This window comes from Clavelina lepadiformis, chromosome 2 (assembly GCF_947623445.1).
Source record: "Clavelina lepadiformis chromosome 2, kaClaLepa1.1, whole genome shotgun sequence".
In the NCBI taxonomy this organism is placed as follows: domain Eukaryota; kingdom Metazoa; phylum Chordata; class Ascidiacea; order Aplousobranchia; family Clavelinidae; genus Clavelina; species Clavelina lepadiformis.
This window is the reverse complement of record NC_135241.1, coordinates 24,843,314-24,867,597: the sequence shown is the minus strand read 5'-3', so window position 1 is coordinate 24,867,597 and position 24,284 is coordinate 24,843,314. Positions and strand designations below refer to the sequence as shown.

Sequence of the window (24,284 nt, the reverse complement as noted above, 5' to 3'; positions counted from 1 at the left end):
GACATCACAATGTAAAAACAATATAAGGTGGACAAAGATGAAATTGCTTTTAAGAACAATGAAGTAGAAATGTATTTAACTGCTTTTTTGCAGAATTTTTTCAAATTGTTTCGCAACAATCAAGGATGTTTTTGGTGTTAGTCCCAGTTACAAACGAGGGGATTTGGTAGCCGAGTTCTTCGAGTGTTGGTTATTGTGTAAAGCATTCTGCATGGGATCTGCACCTTCGAGGTATTTAAAACTGTACTTGCTCCGTGTCAACGTTTCAAATTTATCTCTGAAAAACAGTGTCCACATGATTCACGTTACACATAGCACACTGCAAAATGCAGATGTTGCAATTGGACTTGGATAGAAAATGATGATCTAGTTTCCGGTTCTAGCAAAGCTAAACTAGAGTCAACAGTACTTATAATGAAGACCATTTTTGTAAATTATTTTGCTTTATCTAGCGCTTTTTAAACGTTATTTTTGGAACAAAGCAATTTGTTCAGAGATTTTATCAAGCAAATTTGAAAATTTGGAGTTATGTATTACTTGATTTTTTTCAAGGTAATCTCTGTTATAAGTTTGTTTAAACTTAGATAAAATTTAATGTTATAATCCACATCAGTGCCCAACACCATTTGTGGTTGTGAAAATAGTTTTTTGCCCAAACAATTTTTTGCAGTAAGATTCCTTTCACCTTAATATTTGCCATAGATTGTTATTGCAATTGGATATATCACTATGATTGGCGTCTCGCTTTTAGTTTAAAATTCGCAACCATTCAATTTGCAAGGTAAAACATTAATCATGCAAGTTACAAAAGTCTAAACCAGTTGCATGATGATGACGTAATAAGTAATTGAGAAAAGGAATACAAAAAAGACAGGTGTGTTATGTTAAACCATCGTGGTGTATAATATTTATAATACTCTGAAACATATTTTAAATCCTTGATTTTGTATTTAACAGGTGTTCTATGCCTAGGAAGCTAATTTTGTAAATATATTCATACCTATTACATGTGTTATGGAAGTCAATCTTATTTCTTTGTTCTTGCTGGGTACATATTTTATTTATATTTGTATAACTTTAGTGAGGTTTCAAGATTGTTATGTAATTGTAATACAAGTACTAGAACGGAAGAATGTGCCACTAATCGTTCAGGTTTTGTCTGGAGTTCTTTATATATCAGCTTAAAAGAAACAAATGGTTTTCTAGCAATAAACAGCAAATTTAGGACTTCTATGATTTTACCATGACCAATAGTAATGACCAATACAAGACAATTTTGTCGCCATTAAACAACCTCTGTCCCCAGCTGATAATAAATTGGTCATTTTCCAGTATAGAATTTATTGTAAGTTGATGCACAAACAAGCATGTTATTGGAAAGTTTCCAAAAATTGTGAATTGATTACCCTATACCTGGCATGTAAGGTTTCTTGATGCTTTTTTCCTCCGTCAAAAATTTTGCATCATTGAGAAGTCGATTGATTGTCATTACTTGAACGTAAAGTTATAACTTTAATATCGAAAAATATCGTTGTGCTAAACTTGTTTTAAAATAGAACACTTTTTGTTTGTAAATTTTTTGTTAATTTTTAGTGATCACCCAGAGCTTATATTTCTGCAATGCTCAAACGTTTTCACCACTCAACCCATCCAGTGCAGTGCGAGCAATTGGCTCTGACGTTGAAATAACTACAAATGTGACTACAACCAGTGATTTTACAGCAACATGGAGAATTGAAACTGTAAGTAAAATTCAGATTTTTCAACATTCATAATTTAATCAATATTACGACTAGCTTTAAAAGCACACTTGGTGAATTTCATTGATTTGTTTTTAGACACCCGTTGCGGCTGCTGCTGTCCTTGTTGGAACTGGAGCTACGAATGCAGCTGTAACCAGTGGTACAAGTTATGAATCTAGGCTTGCTGTGAGGTTTGGATAATCATAAGGGCATTTTCATTCATAACAAACAAAGAATTATAAAACGTTAAGAATTGAACTAACAAAAATATCTTTATCAGACAATACGGCTAATTTTGCTCTTTAAGAAAAAAAACAAAAGACCAATTTATAACGACCTATTTTCAGGTTAATAATTGTATACTTTGTGCTGAAAATTCTTCTAGAAGCAAAACGGTATCTGATTATTTGCAGAGAAAGGTTTTTGACTTTTGTTGTCAAGTTGAACTTGACAAAGCAAAGTTGAGCAAAGTTTAGAAAACTATAGGTTTTGTGGGATTTTCTAAAATTTATTTGCTTATTTCGGCATGAGGCTACTTGTGATAAGGCGTTTAGCATTAGCTCTAGTTATTGTGCTTGCTTGGCAGTTTTGTTTGAACATTTCACATAGGATTTCTGTGGATTATCTTGTGTATCAATTATTAAATTGCTATCCAATAATGCAAGTCGCCCTATGTTAGTCAGAATTATTTTTTGCATAGCAACAGCAGCACAGTCTGTCATTAGCATACCCAAAACAAAATTAACAAAACCAAATACAGATTTTGTAGAGATGTGCAGATATGTTGGCAACTTTATCGATGCATCGGCATCGGTTCTTTTTTACTCATGCATCGGTCATGTTTGTAAAACTTTTGACTTTTTCTGGAATTTTTTTAAAGCCTTTTATTAGCTCTCTGAATGAAGAACGTTCACTCGTATCGAAATAAAATTTCTTAAACTTTAAATGAAAAAGGTCTACCACATATACCAGTGTATAAGATAACTGTCTATCAAATAACGAACTATCACAACCAGTTTTATTTCATCTGTCTATGCTGCGCTTTTGAAGACTTGTTAATTTAACACAGTTGTAAATCTTTATGTTGTGCAGTGTTATCGCTTTAGTCTGATGATTCTGTACATGTCACAGCTTTTTTTCCTTAAGAGTCTATAGCAAAATGACAATGCAGCGTCTTGGTGCCAACACAAACAGCTGAGACACTTTGCTTGGTGAAAAATTTAACCGCATTCCCGCCGAGGCATTGTTAATATTTTAAAGCGTTCGTTTTAAAACATGGTCGACAAATCAACCAAGTGAGATACTACAAAGCTTTATTGAATGCTATATTCATCTTATTCTTTCTGTATAAAGATATTGGTATCAAATGGCGTAGTTGCAATGACTTTCGTCAGTATTAAAAGTGTAGTAACACATAACATAAAAGTAGACTATGCATGCAACGACTTTAATAACAAAAGTTAATGTCAGCCAGAAAGCACGATGCTCATGATTTTCAACAACATGTCAACAAACTTGAACAATTTTTTTGCATGTAAAATTCTTTAATTTTGTTGTTTAAAGATGATCGTGTGTGGTCTATGTTTTGCACAGACAGAATTTGGCCGATGAGACATAAATTGTTTTGTAGATTTTTGGTCAGGCATATAAACCCCTCTTGCTTTTTGGACTAGTATTTTTATCAATAAAGACATATGACACATCACAAAGTGTAGATTCAAAGTAGCCGTCACTCTAAACACATGTTATTAGTGGAGCGTTCAGAGTTTTTTCAGTTGTGCTTCTAAGGCGAACGTCAAGAAATGCTAAACGAAGGCAAACTATTAAAAATTAACCCATAACTGCTAACTTTCTGCTGTATTTGCAGAAATGTAAATTTTGAGTGAACACTGAAGAATTTTAAGTTTCTTTCTCCAAAGACAAAACCCTGTGCGTGTACGTATGAATATGGATTTACAAATCGTGCATTACATGACGCATTTCAAGAAAATCATTGCATCACACGGAGTGAGATGGCGACAGTGAGAAGGGTCGATAAATCAGCATCTGTAATATCAGTAAAACCGGCATCGATAAAACTCTAATTTTTTGTCATCGAAAATCTGGCAATTGTGATTAAAGTATTAATAAAGATTTTTGATGTGTGCCTAAATATTATAATAATCGATTTTTTGTTTCGTTATTTGCAAAAACCAGTCCCACTCTTCTTATTTCTGTTATAAAACATGAACATACTATAGTAGCCAAGCTAAAAGAATGACAAACTTTGCGGATACAAACTTATTACCAAAACATGGCTTCATTCTTAGTGGCAAGACAATTGGAAGTCGTAAATATATGTTTATCCAAGGTTTTGTGAATTGTAGGATGGCAGAGTCTAGGTTTGACAGCTGTGCGATAATACACCTCTCAATTCAAGCAAAATTATACTTTGTTTGTTTACAATAATGTTAACGCTGGTGACGAATTTGATTTGTTTTTTGCTGAAAATAAGAATTTGATTCTTAATTAATACTTTTACTAGTTAGAAGTTTTTTTTAATTGACTTTTATTTTGTTTTCTAAGCAGTGTATTTTTTGTATACAAAGTTTTTCCAAAGGTAAACTGATTATGGTGGCTAGTTGGGATTATAATGAAATATTATACAGTAGCAATTTGTATGGTATACAGCGTATTGCACAATGTTAAATTGTTTGTAGTGTCGGATCATACACTTCTAACCAGTTCACAACCACTTTGACAATTCAAGGGTTACTTGCCACTGATAATGGTGCAACAGTTGATGTAGGAAGTGGTGTTAGCTTTGTCACTTCTCTTCAATTAAATGTACAAGGTAAATAATTGAGCCTTAAATTTACAAAATTTTTAAAAAATATTTTATTCACTTATTATTTTGATATGAAAATTTCCAAAGATATGAGCAATTGGGCATTTATTTTTTTAACCAATGTTTTGTTAACTTTCTTTCTGTCTTTTCAAAACTTTATTTGCAGTATTTACATTTATTTTTTATTGGTAGTGTTGCAATAGCATTAAATACCTATGCTTAAAAAAAAGTTGTTGTTGTAAATAGAAGCATTTTTGCTTGGTTATCTCTGGGAAACTATAGAACTAGTATCTTATATCAGTTACCATTTGTTGGGTAAAGGTATTTATAAGCATCACAAATGCTTCGTCCAGCAGAGGGCGGTTTCCTTAACACCTGCTGTTGGGCATTCTCAGTTGAAGTTGAGGATGGTAGAATTTGTATTACATATTGTGTTCAGTAAATTGTTGCTGAAATTCTTATGTAGGAAGCAAACTGGTGATACATTCGACATTAACGAGCTGTAAGAAAAACAGAAACTAGCGATAAGTGATGCACAAAATCATTGGTGCAGTGTTTTCTCCATTATCCGTACCTCGTTTAACCGGGATTTGATTAATCGATTGCTTAATAAAGCATTTTTGTGACATAACAATGCAATAAACCAAACAAAATATCAAGCCTTTTTATAAACAATTTATATTTTTTCAGTAATAAATGATTGAATAATAAGAGGCGGTTTTTATTAAACAAGTGTTATCAGTATGTGCATTGTATGGCCTTAGCTCTAGTTAGTCTAAGTCTATTCCTCAGAAACTATATACAGTTTAGAAGGGTCTATTTGGCTTTTAATTTTTTGATAACGTTCATAAACGCTAAACTTTTAGATCAGACCGAACCAAACTAAGGCGCAGATTAAAAACCCCGCTTGCAATTTGCAAACTTTCCAACTTTAAACATGGCATCTATTTAAAAAAAAAGGAACTTTAGCCTACAATTCTGAGAATTTTGTTTAGGGTAACGTCTAGTATCTTGATCACATCAATAGTGATTGTCAGGTTAGTTGTGTTTTTGCCTCGAGAATAAAAGTTGTGGGAGGTTGAGTACAAAAAGCAAAGCAAGTTTCATGCGAAATCAACACAAGTCATAGCTTTACATATGGTACTGAAAAATCTTGTAAAAATACACGTACACACTGTGCACAGCATTGTGAGCCTATTTGCGATGATATATAAGTAAGGATGCCCCACGTTGCTGTCAAGAATAAAATAACTTGGTTTTTAGGGGGTGACTTAACAATGTGTAATCGCATAATCGCCTTGTTTATACTTAGGGCTGGCATCTCCAGCACACGCTAATTGCATAAAAGTGAATGTCCAATATAGTTAATTAACACTTCGTGTTCAATGTTTTTCCAGTTACTATTTTTACTGTAGTTAATATTTGATATTTTTTACAAATACTTTTTTAAAGTCTAATCACCAAACCTATTCTTTAGTTATTTTTTTTATCTATTCAGAAAGCAGTTCAATTTTGGGTACCAATATTTCTATTATAAATAATATTTTATTTAATAATATTTGGTATTTATCTTAGATATTTCAACATGCAGTCTCTATTATTGCAGAATGCAGTTTAAACACAACAGCTTACCCCAGTCTCACTTTCACATGCGATGATTCTCCATGCGAGTTCAACTCTGCTGGAACACTCTCGTGTGCTGAAGGTTACACGGCAAGTGGTGTAAGCACAACCTCAACCACTTGCCTGGCTAATGCAACGTTGACCAATTTAGATGTCCTGTCATGTGCAGCAAGTAAGTTTTGATGGAAACATTTTTGTGGAAATGTGTTTTGTATCCTGTTTTGAAATTAAAAAGATGAAATGTGAATGGATTATAATAATTTGTAACTGTAATTAAGTAATAATTTGGTATTTATATTTTGTTTGTTGCATGCATTTATTTTGTTTATATTATATTTTGTTGCATATTTTTGCACTTTAAAATAGGTAAGTTGTTGGTAGTTTGAAATAGGTTATTTTTAGATTACTTATGTTTCATGGGTATTACGGTGTCATAGCAATTTGTATAATATTCTTTGTATTTCAGTTATTTCTGAAGTCCTAATGTTAAGCATGTAGGCATAGAGGAATGTTTGTTGCTATGGAATTCCTTTTGTCAATATTACGCCTTGCTTAATTTAGAAAGCAATGATTTCGAGAAGAAAGTTTGATTAGATAATTGTAAAATGCATTTAGAAACATGTTTCGCTTTGTTTATTACAAAAGAATTTTATTTTATGTTTTTGTCTTGTTAAGAATTATATAATATTCAGTGACAAACACAAAAATATAATTATATAAAGCCACTCAAGTATTTTATTTATGTCAAATTGCATGTCATGCATTAGATGATCTCTAAAACTAGCAGAGAGTAGTGGTTTTAATGGGAAGAAAAATTTGATGTTCTTCTTTCATTAATCAATGCATAAAAATGTTTTGAATACAATTGTCTGGCGCTACGACAGATTCAAATGTTTCTGAAACAGCACTGGGAGTTTTATCGTGCAGATTTGTCCTTTGTATTGTAGTGTAAAACAGAGAGATATGTACAGATGTTTAAAAATCACAAATCAGTCATATGTTAACATTTTCAGTAACTTGCCAAGGATCTGATGCTGAAGATAATGATACTGATGTTTGTTTGGTGAATCAGACCTTGGTATCAACCACCTTTTCATACAATGACACCATAAGTGTGCAATGTTGTGAGGGTTTGGAAGGAAGTGGTCCTGTGGAAAGGACATGTGATGAAAGCTCTGGATGGACTTCTGTTGATTTGGGCTGTACAGCAAGTGAGCAAGTATAAATGGTTTCCTAAGATAAATGAGATGCCACAAAGCTGTGACGGAGTTATGTGGTAATGATAATTAGCACTGATACTTGTAATAAACAAACAATCTTTTTATATATGCAGTTACAACTTCAACCATCACATCGACAGCTGCTACAACCCTTCAAGGTAACTGGATGATGCATGTAGCAATGGCCGTTATTTTCACTTACGTACGTCTTATTTTATTCAGTTAATTTTGCTGTTTTTAATAGTAAAGTTTTAGTTTACTTCAAAGTTTCTTCCAGAAAAATTTTAATTGTCTCCTCCAGTGAGGGAAGTGATACCCTTTAAATCAGGGTCTTAACCATTTCATAGTCGTGCCCACTTTCATTTGCTCGTGGCCCACTTTCAATGCTGATCACTAGGGCAACCAAAAGTCAATATGGTCAATTTTTTAACCTGCTTAGAATGCTATCAAACAAACACAAAACAAATTTCAGCTTTTTACAACGTGTGGTATAGAAGTTATTAGGTGAAATAAAATCAAAATGTTACGTTAGGTCAAAACACGGTCAAATTGTTTCTTTAGGTCTTTTTTTTAGGTTAAAATCTATTAAACTTGTAATTTTGTAACCATTTTGTAATATTATTCTTCCGTTTTTCTCTTTTCTTGTACCGCAAACAATTCGAGTGCCCCCAAATTTTACTTAGAACCAAAGACAAAAAAGGAGGGAAGGCTTTTCAGCGCGTCTGGTGACGTCACGATGTGAAGGCATTGCATTTGAAACTGCAATTTGTCAATCTTAATACGCAGAAACGAAAAAAAATCAACACTAGAAAAGCGTTTTGTCAATTTTAAATGCAGTTTTAGATTAGAAAGTTGCTGTAGAGACTATTAGTATAGCATTTTTCAAAATAAGGTCAAAATTTGCAAATTTTAAGGTCAAAATTTAAAATTTTTAGGTCAAAAAACTGGTTGCCCTACTGATCACCTAAGTTTTGGACCTGGATCTGGATTTTTGGGCGACACAAAATCATATAAATCATTATCACTTGAATCATATACTTTGATCAAACAACAATGCTAATTTGGACGTTACAAAATTATTACCAACTAAATAAAACTAAAGTTTTCACCAACTATATAATTTTCCAAATAGCTCTATGGCCCACCGGTTAAGAACCCGGTTAAGCTTTAAATCATTGCCATAGACAAACAATGCAAAGAATAAACTAAGCTTTGAATTTTTTCACATCTTAAATTGAAATCTGTCTTTATAATAATGCATTAAAGAAAAGATTATTTTGTTATTACTGCAGTTACAACAACTCCAGCAACCACTTCAGCAGTGGTTGCAACAACTGCAGGTAGCCAGCACAAATATTTTTCACTTGCATGCGTTTTCCTGGTTTGCTTAAATGTACTTTTGCTTGCTATGCTTGGTGTATGGGAAATAGAAAGGACTTTAGGAAAAAGATTAATAACTCATTATTCATACAAGTGTCTATTTAACATGGTGATTGTGCTTATATGTCTCAGTAACGCTTATAAAGCTAAATGTCAACGGTGATAATAAAAATAGTTTATCTGCTTTTGATTTATTTTGTCATATAGTTATTTAGTTTAGTATATACATATATACTAGTTGTTTATTGTTTTTTTAAATTTTGCTTCACAATAATTTGAAATAGAATAATCAGCGATGAAATGTATTTGTTTGCAACGTTTATGTTTGATGTAATTGAAGTAACTTACTTCTTGGTTGCCATGTAATTTATTATTGTGTGAAATTGAAAGGATTATAAATAGGCTAATATTTATTAATGCTGTAAGTATCTTTGATCGCTGCTGCCTTAATTTGATGGTCATAATTTCTTCATTGATATGTCTTTGTGGTGTTTGTATCAACAGCACTGACAACAACCTATAATTCCACAACAACCACATCACCAACATCTCCAGGTAATCAGCCCAAATAGAGCATGTTGTCATCATAACTACAAATTGCTAAAACTATAGATTGAAATAATTTTGCTTTTGGTTTGAAAAGTTTGCCTTTTTTTTCACTTTTAAGTAAATTTCCTATTTTGGCCAAAATTTTCAGGTGCAAAGGTTAAGATTTATTGAGTTTGTGATCTTTAGCAATTACAACATGATGTTCTTTTATAATAGATTTGGCAAACTACTTGAATAGGTAATAAAGAAAATAATTTGCTATGTTTAATTTTGGTCCATGTTAACTGAGATGATTATATTTTTAAATTATTGATAAACTTACCTCAAATTACTATGTTTCTCATTTGACATTTGCATTTTGCTTCTCATTTGACAATAGCTTATGGCAACCATTTTTTTCCAAAAAGTTTATTTATGCGAATTGGATTTTAGAAGATGCATAGCTGTCCAAATAATCTAATTCAAAATGTTGTCCAAATAGTATCATGTGCTGCATATATCATGACATGGAAGCTAACTAAATTACTGAGCAAAATTTATGGGATAATGATTTATCACTTTGTTTTAGGGTTGCCCTTATCGCTGCATTTCCCTGATAAAATTCTTTGTTGTTTACTCGCCATCTTATTTCTAAAAAACTTTTATATTTCGATGGGTTTGGTGACTTTGTTAATTTTCCATCATTATGGCACCAGTTTAGCTAATATCTTGCTTGTTTTATGCTCATGGGGTGTTTGGAATCATGTTATTGTTTCATTCGGATGTAACAAGGTGTTAATATTAGTTTTTGTTAACCATCAATTAATAATTAATCAAAGTAATTTATACCAGATTTATACATAATTTAGTTTTCATGACATGGAAGCTAACTAAAATACTAAGCAAATATTTATGGGTTAATAATTTCTCACTTTAAACATCATTGCAGTTACAACAACTCCAACAACCACATCAACAACTTCTGCAACAACTGCAGGTACTTGGACAATGCATTTTGTCAGCACGGATAAGTTTTACTTGCATACATTGTGTTACTTTGCCTCATTTTACTTTTCCTTGCTATTTTTCCTACTTGATAAATAAGAGAAAATCTATGATAATTATCTGTAACTCCATGTGCTTTTAGTGGTACTCATTGCATATGGTACGAGTAGTTCAATTAATAAATGAATGCAGTATATGCAATTTTGGTTGTTAACACAGCCATTTATTTTTTTTGATTTACTCTCATTACTATTCAGATACTAAGTTTATTTTTGGCTTTTATGTTTAACCACTTTGCTCTAGTTCTTTATCAGAGTCTGCATAATTAGTAAATTGTTGCTTGTTGTATACATTGATACATTAAATAACTTTAACTGATGTTGCTGTAGTTTGATTTCATCATTGATACATCTTTGTGGATTTTTTTCAAACAGCAGTGACAACTACTTTCGGTGCCACAAGTGTCTCCAGTACAGCCACGTCACCAACATTCGTAGGTAATTATATCGCATTAAGCATGTTCCATCTACACTTACTACTTGATAAAAACTTTGGTACACAATAAAATGAAGTTTTGTAGTTGTTAAAGAAGGCATTGTTAACTTATTGCAATTTGAAATTTATTTTCAATATTCTATGCATCATGTATTTATAATATCTAATGCTGTGGTAAGCCAATATATGTGATTAAGAATGTAAACTTTCTGGTTAAATTAGGCAGCAAACTAGCCACACATGGAAAGATGTTTTGTCAAAAATGTTAAACCTTTGCATGTTTTCATGAATTGTTTCAATGGATTGTTTGTAATAAACAGTGTACAACAGTTAAGTGTATTTAAATGGTGTCTGCACTGCAGATTTCCCAGCAGACAATTCAGTAAACGACTCAGTGATTTATTCCAGCAGCAATACCACAGACTCAAATGCAGGTGAAGCCCATATATTGTTTTTGCCCTGGTCTCTTCTTTGTTATTTTCACATATTGTATTTCTTATTACTGCAAATCCATCATTGAAGTGCATTACTAAGTTACTGTGGTGTTTTTCATTTTAAAATGTTATATGTTGGTTGCCAATATTTTAAACGCTAATGACTAGGATTGTCAGGGTTGATTGAAGTTTTCAAATCATTTAAAAAAATCATAGAAACAAGTGATTTGCATAAAATTATTTGTGGCAACAACAAACAGTTCTAACTTTCAGTTGTCTTTGTTGTAAAGCAGACCAATGAATATATTTGTTAAATTATTTATTAATGTTTTAATTCAATTAACTGGTTTTGGCAATGAGTCTTTGTAGTGTTTTCTGCAACAATATTTGATTGTTTTTATATCTGTTTAAAATTTGCAAAGCAATGTGAACAATTTTGAATTTTTTATTTAAGTTGACACTTGTTTGAAAGGTGCTGCGATGGCTGCATGTTTAGTTGGAGTTGATGTGTGTATTGCATATTTTAATACATTTTATATAATACTGTTTGATTGTAAAAACAAGCATTGAGACAAGCTGTGAGTATGATTTGGTGCATGCAATACTGGTTGTTGTGGTTTTCATGCTTTAATTTAAGTTTGCATATAAGTTTTCCAGTTCAGGTTTATTTATAAATTTTGTAACTTGTGTGGATATTTCTGCAATAAAAACAAATGTTTATTTGAACATTAGTTAAGTTGAGGAAATCAATTCGTTATTACAGATCAATTGATGAATTTACCCTGACAGTTTCGGACAAGTCCAAAAACAAGTTGGCCTTAAATCTAAGAGTAGTTGCCGTGAAATATGCTGGTGAATAAATTTTTAATGATATGTAGTGGTTAAGCAGTTATTGCTAAAATTGCAACATATATTTGGGCCATTATGACAGAGATGGCAATCGTTATCACATCAAAATGTAAAAGTAGAATAAGGTGGGCAAAGATGAAGTTTCTTTGAAGTACAACGAAGTAGAAATGTATTTAACTGCATTTTTCTAACTTTTTTTGCTACTTCCTGGTAATTAAAAACAATTTGCTTGATGACTGTGGTCAGTATTAGGTATGGTAGCATTAGTAAAAGCTAAGTGACGCATTTTGGACAGAGAATGGGATGGGTAGATTTGAATCCGAACCCAAAATATTTGATGAATATCGCCTGTGTGAAAGATTCGAATGAACCAGAATACACTATTACTTATAAATTTTTGACTTTGGCAAAATATAGTAGGGCCTAATCTATTTTTCTGCCTAAGCTAAACTAGAATCAACCTTTTTTTAAGGTCAACTACATAAGCATTTTACATTTCTAATCACCATTTGGTCATACATTGTTTGCAATTAAGTCACATTACAAGCAAGGTTTTGGCAACTTTTCCATAAAACTCTGTCATTTGGTTCAGATATGAATAGATTTGATCTTTGTGCTATTTGTATTCACTTGAACCTGGATAATTGTTCTCATGACACATCCCTAATGGTTAGTGGCAGGTGATGTGTTTATTTTCAGCACAAGAACGTCAAAGAAGACATTACATGAATTGGTTAAGCATTTTTGTTTTCATCGCAGTTACCGGTACATGACTAGACTAGAACCAATAGCCAAAAGTGTATTCCACTGTCAGTTAGCATCTACATTATCCAGCACAAATACACCAACGATAAGTTAGTTTAGGTTTATTTAACGCAAAATGTTTCTGTTATACACTTTAGTATGCTTTAATTATACTTAGGATTACCATATGTCTCGTTTTAGGTAGGACAGTAACGGTTCAAACGTCTTGCCTCGGGAAACCTAAAAGTCCCAGTTTTGTGTTATTTTTTTTGTGTCAGTTTGAGACAAAACCGTCAGACTGACCTAATTTTTAAAAGTGTTTTTCTACTGTTTTGTGACACCATAATGTTATATTGCATTGTTACTGAATTGTTATTGTCATGAATTTTTTGGTGGTGAGTTCAGTCCCACTTTGCTCTGTTCTAGGCCCTAAACCTGATATTAGGTTTCCCATGTGTGGTGGGCAAATCTAGGCCCCTTATTCACCATCCATTGTTACATGCGTACCTTCAAGTTTGGTTTCTACTATCACAGCTTGATGGAAATTATTTATTCCATCCCGAATAATTAAGTTTTCACATTTCTGTTTAAAGTAACATGGCAAGACATTCATCAACCAGCGTTCATTCTTTCTTTTAACTTCACGGATAAACAAAGAAATCAAACATTTACAAGCCTAACTCCACCAAAACAAAGGAAGTAGCCAGCATTGTTACACACATCATTAAGCATTGAAATGAAACATAGCCATAGCGATGTTATTAACACGAATCTTCCTTAACATACCCAAAATTTAACTGTTGGTAGATGGAGCTCATTCACTGATGTTGCTATGGCATTTACGGTGTACTGATAGTGTTCGCAGGCCGCATAAAAAAATCTCATTGATTCGCACGTTTGAACCACCTTGAATTAGTCCATAGAAATAGGATACAGTTTAAATCTTAGAAACCTAAAAAGGAATAATTTAAATCTTAGTTACGCAAACAACCCTAAAACAAACATGGGCACTCATCCAAGTCTCGATGAACCACTGCTCGTGACACTCAAATTTTCAATCTTCAGGCCAGAAATGGTGAGCTTAGAAATTCCGAATACTATTTCAATACAAGACCAAAGAATAAGTCACTCTCTTGGAAGATCACTGTTCATCACTAATGAACTTGCCAGCATACAACATGCCACATCAGAGTTTAAACAGCTAACACATAACTTGTTAATGCCTTAGAGACCTAGACCAAGGAAACAGTGGGTTGGAAAACTGAATTTTTGTTTCCTGTTTTTTTATAAATATGGGTGTGTATTTTTACACCCAAAGTTTTGTTTGAAAATTTTACTCAACTAGAATATAGTGTAATGTTAATAATCATTGGTAAACCTATTTATATATACATATATACTGTATATGTTTCAGTTAGGTTTTAACGATCTTTGTTTAATCAACACTTTCTGCTTGCACTGAAGGACTATTTTATTTGAAAGAAGCAATCAAACAAAACTATCTTGTCATGGGACTTGGCTTGGAAATTCTTTGTCTATTCATATTTTTTGGTATGTATTCTCATATTTTGTGCAATCATTATGATGTATCTTTGAGTTAAATGACTTTTTACCATTTTTTATTTACCAATAATAAAAAAATCTTAATATAATAAGTGACCAATTTCCACCTCTTTGTATGTAACGCTTTTTTATCTGTCAAAAACATTTGTCTAAACTTGTTTGTGTTCATTTTACATTTATTAAAAACTCTTTTTGGATTCTTTTCATTCTAATTCTTCATCCCATAGATTTTTGTCTCGTTTGTCACAAACTAAACTTTGTTTTTTATGTGTATTGTAATGCTTGAATTTGAAACTGTTTATGAAGTCCACTGAACAGAACCAGGCATTAGTATTGCCGTACCTAAAAGCATCATAAAAGTAGTGCCACTGGGTGTTGAATATGGGTTTGTATCGTCACAAGCTTAGTGCTCCAACTGCTCTGCTACCAAGCCAACTGGTTAATTCAAGTTTGAGTTTAAGGGAGTTCATTAGTTATGGTGATTTATTCATGTCGGACCATGCAATATTTGGCAGGCAAGCAGCGAATCTCCTTTTGTTGGTGTTAGTTGGGCATTTTTATCATGATTGAGTGTTATTTTTTTTTTTAAATCCTTGTACAAACCTTCAGTTTTTGATATTGTTGTTTGTATTCACCTGAAGCATTGGATTTAGAAGCTCTTACGATAAGTATACTTAGTACTAGAAGTTTTAGGATAAAAATTTTTAAGACAAATAACAATTACACGCTTAGAAGAAAGCAAGGGAAAAATCATGATTGAACCCATGTGGAAATAACCTATTGAACACATTTCAGTGCAGTACCAAATGTATCCATCATAGAGTGAGTTATCGAAAATGGCCATCAAATTGCTTTGTCATAACTATCCATTTGTCTCTGTGAGCAGATATTCTCCACAGTGGTTGTTATGAAACAAAATACAGAAATAGATGAAACGTGGACAGCGACATGATAATTGTGGTTTGTCCAACGCAAAACCATGTATTAAACTACTTGCGGACAATATACAAGCCTATTTTTCCCATCATTGTGATATGAAATTTGAATATCAAGCAAAATGTGAACATTTAAAAAAAATGTTCTTGTTAAATGCAGTCTGTTTGATCGAGATGGCTGTGGTTTCATCTCTAAAAGGGAAATTGGATCGTAGGCTTTAAATGTTTGAATACCACTGCCTTAGCATGACTGCTCATGGTGGTGAGATATAAAAATCATTATATTATGTTCGGTAACAAGTTTTACTTTCTGCAAAAAATTTTAGATTTTGAACTTGCTGATTATACACATTCGCATACGCCAAATTTTTAATATTTAATAATATTTTTATATATATCTGATAAAATATAAACTTATTTTAACATGATGCTCCTTGACTGTTTTGAATATTATTAATCTAAGCCAGGGGTCGGGAACCTTTTTGGCTAAGGGAGCCATGAAAGCTACATATTTTTAATTGTATTTCCGTGAGAGCCATATAATATTTTTCAACAATTAATGCAACTAACATGTGCATTTTTAAGCAAAACCAACAACTTTAGACTACGGTAAATGCCTGAATTTACTCTTTAATAACATGTTTCTTACTGTTAATGCGACTTAAAATTACAGAAAAAGTTTATTCGTAACAATCGAGCTAAGAAATGCCAGCTTAGATTTATCTGCGAGCCAGATGCCGTCATGAAAAGAGCCACATCTGGCTCGCGAGCCATAGGTTCCCGACCTCTGATCTAAGCTATAGATTTTATTTAAACTTTTGTATTCATGTTAATTTTTAGTTATGTTATAAGATTTTGCAATAAAATTCAATGCGTTAACTGCAGTGCTCCCAAGAAATAGTTACTTCTGTGATGCTCAAGCTTCATTTACATCTATAACTGAATCTAATACACCGCAAGCAATTGGTTCTGATGTGGTTATTACTGCTGTTGTGGCAACATCGTCCATTCCTGCTTCAGTAACATGGAGAATTAACGGTGTAAGTAATGTTGTATTGTGTATCAAAGAGCACTATTTCCTTATTAAATTGTCAAAAGAATTTTGAAAAACTCGGCAATGGCTGAGTTCCACCAAAGTTTTGTTGCAAATTTGTTAGTTGATGTGGTTAGTGGAAATTATGATGTTCCAAAGGAAAGCTTTGGAAGGCAACAGTAGTGTTTCCTTTAAAGTTTGAATATGACATGATTGTTTTGCTGTTTTTTTGTGTACATTAGTAAGAAAGTAATACATCGATAAGAAGTGTAGATGAAAATTATCAATTTTACATGAATTGTGTTACAATGACACCCAAAATTGCGGCATATTTTTGGCATTAATTTTTCAGCTATATAGAGTTCTTTAAATTGATTCTGCACATTTTTGTGTAATTAATTGTGTTTTTTGTCATAACATGTTTGTGGTAGGAAACAGTTGGAGCTTCTGGTGTTAATAGTGGTTCAAATACAGTTGCAAGTGAAGATTCTAGTTCAAGCTATGCAAGCAGGATTGATGTTAGGTAGGAGTAATATGTAGAAATATTTGATAAGTAACTAACTTAAAACATAAATAACTCTTTAATTTAATAAATAATGAATAAAATAGTTAGTTACTAGTAGGGTTAGGCTGCAATTAAAATTAATTAATTCGGCCAAATCCGAATCTATATCGTGGAGGAATTTGGACCCAGATCGTGAACATGTGACCTAACATGTTGAACGTAAAAGTTGTAGCACATTTACAAGCAATAAATTTTACTTAATTCATTATAAACCATTGGCCATTGAAGCACATCACTGTCTGACCATCATTTCTACACTTATGTAACAGGATCTCGGTTTAGAAACTGCAAGATTGTGGCTATTAAAAGTTTATTTAATTCACATTATTGACAGTTTACATTTCTTTCTTACGTTGGTGCAAAATTGAATAACTTTCTACTGTAGAACATTTTAGAACATTTTTTCGATTCAATTCTATTTTTCAAAAGTTTTGAATGAACAAAAGCGCGATTTTCATGAATATGTGGTAATAAAATTTTGTAAATATATAAATATATATGTAAATAAAAAGAAATTGTTTGTTTGCAAATCTCCATAAATTTGAGATTTTGAACAAAAATTATACCTTAGTGTGCAAAATGCCACTTTCAAATAAAAGAGAAAAACAAGTTTGTGAAAAGAAAGTGGTAACACACAAAATACTTTGAAAGTTGCAGAGTTAAGTTAAAAATATTCTATTTGAAATATAACCCTAATGTCATAAAATTGCTTAGAAGTTGTTACTTAGATTTCTAGTAACCGCGCATGGTCATTGGTTTTTATTTTACTTGTGGAAACACAAGGTTTGTTGACATTTATTCATTGATATAGTTAAAGGTATTTTTAATAAATGGTGTATTATATACTGTTTATTAAAAATAGCTTGAAGTGCCTAAAATAGTCAACTTTAACTGTCAAAGTTAAAGTTTCAATTTTTGTTTTACCAGTGTTGGATCTTATGCTTCAAGCCAGTTCACAACAACCCTGAACATAACAGGATTGACTGCAACTGACCATGATGCAAATGTTGTCATCACAACAGTTGGTAGTTCTGATGCTTCAATTCTGTTAGTTGTACAAGGTAAGATTTATTCAAGCAAATACAAATGACAAATAAATAGTGTGGTATGAATTGCAAATACAAATATCAAAGTTATATTGAGATATCATACATTTCTTGCTGTTTCTTAGCTTTTTAAAAGTTGAGTTCCATAAAGTTTTTATTCTATATATTTTAGAATGCAATACAACTGATGCATCACTCAGTTTTACATTTGCTACCGATCCATGTGAATACACGTCAAATAGGATATTAGATATAATTCATTGATATTTCTTTGATATTTCAACATGCAGTCTCTATTATTGCAGAATGCAGTTTAAACACAACAGCTTACCCCAGTCTCACTTTCACATGCGATGATTCTTCATGCGAGTTCAACTCTGCTGGAACACTCTCGTGTGCTGATGGTTACACGGCAAGCGGTGTAAGCACAACCTCAACTACTTGCCTGACTAATGCAACCGTCTCCAATTTAGATGTCCTGTCATGTGCAGCAAGTAAGTTTTGATGGAAACATTTTTGTGGAAATGTGTTTTGTATCCTGTTGTGAAATTAAAAAGATGAAAAGTGTATGGCTTATACTAATTTGTAACTGTAATTAAGTAATAATTTGGAATTTATATTTTGTTTGTTGTATTCATTTATATTACATTTTGTTGCATATTTTGCAATTTAAATAGTGAAATTGTTAGTAGTTTGAAATAGGTTATTTTTAGATTACTTATGTTTCATCGATATTACTGTGTCGTAGCAATTTGTATGATATTTTTGTATTTCAGTTATTTCTGAAATCATAATTTTAATCATATAGGCATAGAAAAATGTTTGTTGCTATGAAATTCCTTTTGTCAATATTACGCCTTGCTTAATTTAGAAAGCAATGATTTCGAGAAGAAAGCTTGATTATATAATTGTAAAATGTATTTAGAAACATGTTTGCTTTGTTTATTACAAAAGAATTTTAGTTTTGTTTTTGTCTTGTTAAGAATTATAAAGTATTATATAAAGTATACAAAAACAATACAAGACTTATATAAAGACACTCAAGTACTTTATTTATGTCAAAGGGGATCACGTCAATTGACCGTGAACAAATTAACCGGCGACAATTGGTCGTGATCAACTGACCAGCAACAAATTGGCTGGCGATCAAATTAACCCGGCAACAAATTGGCCGGCGATCAAATTAACCGGCGACAATTGGTCTTCATCAACTGATCGGCAACAAATTGGCCGGCGATCAAATGTGTAGTAGTGTAGTGTCATATTTGTTTTGCAGCGAAGTTCTTTTAATGTATTACTCGTATTTCCGGAAGTCTTTTTGTTTATTTAAATAAATGTTTCAATTTGTATTGAAATAAAAATAAATTTTGTTAAAAAAGGAAATAATTACAAACAAATATTTACTTTACATATCATATACTACCATCAACTTAAACACAATAATTCAGCACTTGCACGGTCAATTTACCTCCGGGTCAATTTTCATTCCTGTCAGTTGGTTCTAGGTCTAGGTCAATTTACGTCACGGTTAGTTTGTTCGCGGTCAATTTACGTCACGGTCAGTTTTCCCCCGGTTAGTTTGTTCGTGTTCAATTTCCCATGGTTAATTGTCGTGGAACCATGTCAAAGTGCATGTCATGCATTAGATGATCTCTAAAACTAGCAGAGAGTAGTTGTTTTAATAGGGAGAAAAATTTGATGTATTGCTTTCATTAATCAATGCATAAAAATGTTTTGAATACAATTGTATGGCGTTACGACAGATTCAAAGGTTTCTGAAACAGCACTGGGAGTTTTATCGTGCAGATTTGTCCTATGTATTGTAGTGTAAAATAGAGAGATATGTGCAGATGTTTAAAAATCACGAATCAGTCGTATCTTAACATTTTCAGTAACTTGCCAAGGATCTGATGCTGAGGATAATGATACTGATGTTTGTTTGGTGAATCAGACCTTGGTATCAACCACCTTTTCATACAATGACACCATAAGTGTGCAATGTTGTGAGGGTTTTGAAGGAAGTGGTCCTGTGGACAGGACATGTGATGAAAGCTCTGGATGGACTTCTGTTAATTTGGGCTGTACAGCAAGTGAGCAAGTATTTATGGTTCCCTAAGATGAATGATATCCCTTAAAGCTGTGACGGAGTTATGTGCTAGGTATAATTAGTATTGATGTAATAAACAAAAACAATCTTGTTGTATATGCAGTTACAACTACAACCATCACATCGACAGCTGCTACAACCCTTCAAGGTAACTGGATGATGCATGTAGCAATGGCCGTTATTTTCACTTACGTATGTCTTTTATTCAATTAATTTTGCTGTTTTTAATAGTAAAGTTTTAGTTTACTTCAAAGTTTCTTCCGGGAATTTTTTTAATTGTCTCCTCCAGTGAGGGAAGTGATACCCTTTAAATCAGTGTCATAGAAAAACAATGCAAAGAATAAACTCTGCTATGAATTTTTGAATTTTTTTCACATCTTAAATTGAAATTTGTGTTTATAGTAATGCATTAAAGAATTTTTTTATTATTACTGCAGTTACAACAACTACAGGTAACCAGCACAGATATTTTTCACTTGCATGTATTTTCCTGGTTTGCTTAAATTTATTTTTGCTTGCTATGCTTGTTGTATGGTAAATAAAAAGAACTTTAAGAAAAAGATTAATAACTCATTATTCATACAAGTGTCTATTTAGCATGGTGATTGTGCTTATTATGTCTCAGTAACTCTTATAAAGCTAAATGTCAACGGTGATAATAAAAATAGTTTATTTGCTTTTGATTTATATTGTCATATAGTTATTTAGTTTATTATATACATATATACTAATTGTTTATTGTTTTTTTTAATGTTTTTTTAAAATTTTGCATCACAATAATTTGAAATAGAATAATCAGCATTGAAGTGTTTTTGTTTGCAACCTTTATGTTTAATGTAATTGAAGTAACTTACTTCTTGGTTTACATGTAATTTTTTTTTGGTAAAATTGAATGGATTAAAATTAGGCTAATATTTATTAATGTATTAAGTATCTTTGATCGCTGCTGCCGTTATTTGATGGTCATAATTTTATCATTGATATGTCTTTGTGGTATTTGTTTCATCAACAGCACTGACAACAACCTATAATTCCACAACAACCACATCACCAACATCTCCAGGTAATCAGCCCAAATAGAGCATGTTGCCATTTCAACTACAAATTGCTAAAACTGTAGATTGAAATAATTTTGTTTTTGGTTTGAAAAGTTTACTTGTTTTTAGCTTTCAAATAATTTTCGTATTTTGGACAAAACTTTCAGGTGCAAAGGTTAAGATTTATTATGTTTGCGACCTTTTGCACTTACAACATGATGTTATTTATAATAGATTTGGCTAAATACTACTTGAATAGGTAATAAAGAAAATAATTTGCCATGCTTAATTTTGGTCCATGTTAACTGAGTTCATTATGTTTTTCAAAACATTGATAAACTTACCTCAAATTACCATGTTTCTCATTTGACATTAACATTTTGCTTGTCATTTGACAATAGCTTATCGTCACATTTTATCCAAAAGTTTAATTATGCGAATTGGATTTTAGAAGATGCATAGTTGTCCAAATAATATAAATCTAAGTGTTGTCCAAATAGTATCATGTGCTGCATATTTCAATGACATTAACTAAAACATTAAGTAAAAATTTATGGGATAATCGTTTATCACTTTAAACATAAATGCAGTTACAACAACCACATCAACAACTTCTGCAACAAATGCAGGTAACTTGAGTAATGTATTTTGCCAGCACGGATAATTTTCACTTGCATGAATTTCCCTTTGTTGCTATTTTATTGCAAGATGAATAACATGAACTCTAAAATGTTGACAATTTCTTGTTTTGGCAATAAATAAATCTAAGATATATGATACTTCTTATAATGGATTTTGTCAAAATACTTGACTAATAAGCAAAATAATTTACAATACTTAGTTTTGACATCACTTTATAATTTTCACTGAGTTGGTTATATGCTTAATCAGCATTGTGTCGTATTTTCTAAACAGTTAAGAGACTTATTTCAAGTTACCTTGTTTCTCGTTTGACTTTTACTGAACTGCTTTGATCTTTTCTTTTTATTACTAAAATGTCAATTATGCAAGTTAGTTTCAAGAAAAATCATCACTATTGGTATGATGTTCAATAATAATAGTTGATAATAAACATTTTAAACATCATTGCAGTTACAACAACTCTAGCAACCACATCAACAGCTTCTGCAACAACTGCAGGTACTTGGACAATGTATTTTTCCAGCACGGATAAGTTTTACTGTCATGTATTTTGTTACTTTGCCTCATTTTACTTTTCCTTGCCATTTTTCACAGCTGATAAATAAGAGAAAATCTACAATAAGGATCTGTAACTCATTGTGCTTTTAAATATATTCATAACTCTTGTAGAATTAGTGGTACTCATTTCATGTGGTACAAGTAGTTCATTTAATAAATGAATGCAGTATATGCAATTTTGGTTGTTAACACAGCCATTTATTTTTTTTGATTTATTCTCATTACTATTCAGATACTAAGTTTATTTTTGGCTTTTATATTTAACCACTTTGCTCTAGTTCTGTGCAAATACATTTTACAACTATCTAAGTCACAAGCATGCTACAAGCACGGCTTATTTGTCTTTTGTATGTTCTTTTGTCTTTGATTGAATGCACAATCACTGTCTTTTTTTTTTGTTGGAAAAAAATCTAAAACTTAATAATGATCACGAAAAAGCTAAACTTGTTTCAGCCTATTTTTTGCTTTGTCAATATTGTTCAGTGTGCTATATTCATATTATTAGGTCTACCTAACCTTTATCATAGACTGCATAATTAGTAGATTGTTGCTTGTTGTATACATTGATACAGTTAATAACTTAGACTGGTGTTGCTGCAGTTTGATTTCATCATTGATATATCTTTGTTGATTTTCAAACAGCAGTTACAACTAATTTCGGTGCCACAAGTATCTCCAGTACAGCCACATCACCAACGGTTGTAGGTAATTATCTCGCATTAAGCATGTTCCATCTACACTTACTACTTGATAAAAACTGTGGTACACAATGAAATAATGTTTTGTAGTTGTAAAAGCATTGTTAATTTACTGTAATCTATTATTATTTTCAATATTCTATGTATCATTCATTTATAATATCTAATGCTGTGGTAAAACCAATATGTGTGGTTAAGAATGTAAACTTTCCAACAGAATTTGGCAGTGAAGTAGTGATGCATGAACAAAGTTTTTATCAAAGTTTCCATGTTTTTATAAATTGTTTCAGTGGATTCTTGGTAATAAACAGTGTACAAAGATTAGGTATATTTAAATGGTGTCTGCACCACAGATTTCCAAGCAGACAATTCATTAAACGACTCAATGATTTATTCCGGCAGCAACACCACAGACTCAAATGCAGGTGAAGCCCATATATTGTTTTTGCCCTGGTCTCTTCTTTGTTGTTTTCACATATTTCATTTCCTAATACTGCAAATCCATCATTGAAGTTTGTTACTAACTTAGTGTTGTGTTTTTTATTTTAAGATTTTGTTTGTCGGTTGCCAATATTTTAAATGCTAATGACTAAGATTGTCAGAGTTTGTTAAAATTTTCAAATCCTTGTTAGAAATCATAGAAACAAGTGAGTTTCATAAACTTATTTTTGGCAACAGCAAACAGTTCTAAATTTCAGTTGTCTTTGTTGTAAGGCAGACTAATGGATATATTTATTAAAATATGATTGTTTTAATTCAATTACCTGGTTTTGGCAATGAGTCTTTGTAGTGTTTTCTGTAACAATGATTGATCAATACTTTTTATTTAAGTTGGCACTTGTTTGAAAGGTGCTGCTATGGTTGCATGTTTAGTTGGAGTTGATGTGTGTATTGCATATTTTAATACATTTTATATAATAATTTTTGATTGTAAAAACGAGCTTTGAGACAAGCTGTGAGTATGATTTGGTGCATGCAATACTGGTTGTTGTGATTTTAATGCTTTAATTTAAGTTAGTGTATAAGTTGTCTAGTTCAAGTTTATTAATTTATAAATTTTGTAACTTTTGTGGATATTTCTGCAATAAAAAAATGTTTATTTGAAAATTAGTTAAGTTGAGGAAATCAATTCGTTATTACAGATCAGTTGATGCATTTACCCCGAAAGCTTCGGGCAAGTCCAAAAACAAGTTGGCCTTAAATCTAAGAGTAGTTTCCATGAAATATATTGGTGAATGAATTTTTAATAAGCA

The 24,284-nt window shown here is 31.7% G+C and overlaps 3 protein-coding genes across 8 annotated transcripts; all 3 read left to right on the top strand.

Annotated features, from left to right (window-relative positions):
- Positions 1-955: 955 nt before the first annotated feature.
- LOC143446559 (uncharacterized) lies at positions 956-6,411 on the top strand. The gene is made up of 5 exons (XM_076946238.1): positions 956-1,048; positions 1,594-1,742; positions 1,839-1,933; positions 4,442-4,575; positions 6,176-6,411. Exons 1-5 carry the CDS (start codon positions 1,015-1,017, stop codon positions 6,373-6,375), a joined length of 612 nt encoding a protein of 203 aa, XP_076802353.1. The 5' UTR covers positions 956-1,014; the 3' UTR covers positions 6,376-6,411.
- Positions 6,412-7,189: 778 nt separating this feature from the next.
- LOC143444981 (uncharacterized) lies at positions 7,190-11,538 on the top strand. Its single transcript, XM_076943772.1, has 7 exons — positions 7,190-7,403; positions 7,526-7,570; positions 8,705-8,752; positions 9,297-9,347; positions 10,270-10,317; positions 10,760-10,822; positions 11,183-11,538. The coding sequence occupies exons 1-7, from the start codon at positions 7,190-7,192 to the stop codon at positions 11,338-11,340; spliced, it is 627 nt and encodes a 208-aa protein (XP_076799887.1). The 3' UTR covers positions 11,341-11,538.
- Positions 11,539-14,257: 2,719 nt separating this feature from the next.
- On the top strand, positions 14,258-23,580 carry LOC143446558 (uncharacterized). Of its 6 annotated transcripts, none has more exons than XM_076946233.1 (12): positions 14,258-14,398; positions 16,231-16,385; positions 16,810-16,901; positions 17,871-18,004; positions 18,295-18,483; positions 19,882-20,079; positions 20,200-20,244; positions 20,534-20,548; positions 21,109-21,159; positions 22,226-22,273; positions 22,979-23,038; positions 23,385-23,580. In XM_076946233.1, the coding sequence occupies exons 1-12, from the start codon at positions 14,356-14,358 to the stop codon at positions 23,540-23,542; spliced, it is 1,188 nt and encodes a 395-aa protein (XP_076802348.1). In that variant the 5' UTR covers positions 14,258-14,355; the 3' UTR covers positions 23,543-23,580. The 6 variants fall into 6 exon arrangements, 5 of the variants coding, with proteins under 5 accessions (XP_076802348.1, XP_076802347.1, XP_076802349.1 ...); XM_076946232.1 differs by having other exon boundaries at positions 22,976-23,038; XR_013113951.1 differs by lacking the exon at positions 22,979-23,038 and having other exon boundaries at positions 20,200-20,288; positions 23,385-23,400.
- Positions 23,581-24,284: the final 704 nt, after the last annotated feature.

What these genes read in the sequence shown, in the direction of transcription:
- LOC143446559 (XM_076946238.1), top strand. Translation starts at nt 1,015, where the DNA reads ATGGAAGTCAATCTTATTTCTTTGTTCTTGCTGG. An exon ending in TATTTCTTTGTTCTTGCTGG is followed by an intron (nt 1,049 to 1,593) that starts GTACATATTTTA and finishes GTTAATTTTTAG; the next exon opens with TGATCACCCAGAGCTTATAT. An exon ending in TCTTCAATTAAATGTACAAG is followed by an intron (nt 4,576 to 6,175) that starts GTAAATAATTGA and finishes CTATTATTGCAG; the next exon opens with AATGCAGTTTAAACACAACA.
- LOC143446558 (XM_076946232.1), top strand. Translation starts at nt 14,356, where the DNA reads ATGGGACTTGGCTTGGAAATTCTTTGTCTATTCATATTTTTTG. An exon ending in TGTCCTGTCATGTGCAGCAA is followed by an intron (nt 18,484 to 19,881) that starts GTAAGTTTTGAT and finishes TAACATTTTCAG; the next exon opens with TAACTTGCCAAGGATCTGAT. An exon ending in CACATCACCAACGGTTGTAG is followed by an intron (nt 23,039 to 23,384) that starts GTAATTATCTCG and finishes TCTGCACCACAG; the next exon opens with ATTTCCAAGCAGACAATTCA.
- LOC143444981 (XM_076943772.1), top strand. Translation starts at nt 7,190, where the DNA reads ATGTTAACATTTTCAGTAACTTGCCAAGGATCTGATGCTGAAGATAAT. An exon ending in AGTGGTTGCAACAACTGCAG is followed by an intron (nt 8,753 to 9,296) that starts GTAGCCAGCACA and finishes TTGTATCAACAG; the next exon opens with CACTGACAACAACCTATAAT. An exon ending in CACATCACCAACATCTCCAG is followed by an intron (nt 9,348 to 10,269) that starts GTAATCAGCCCA and finishes ACATCATTGCAG; the next exon opens with TTACAACAACTCCAACAACC.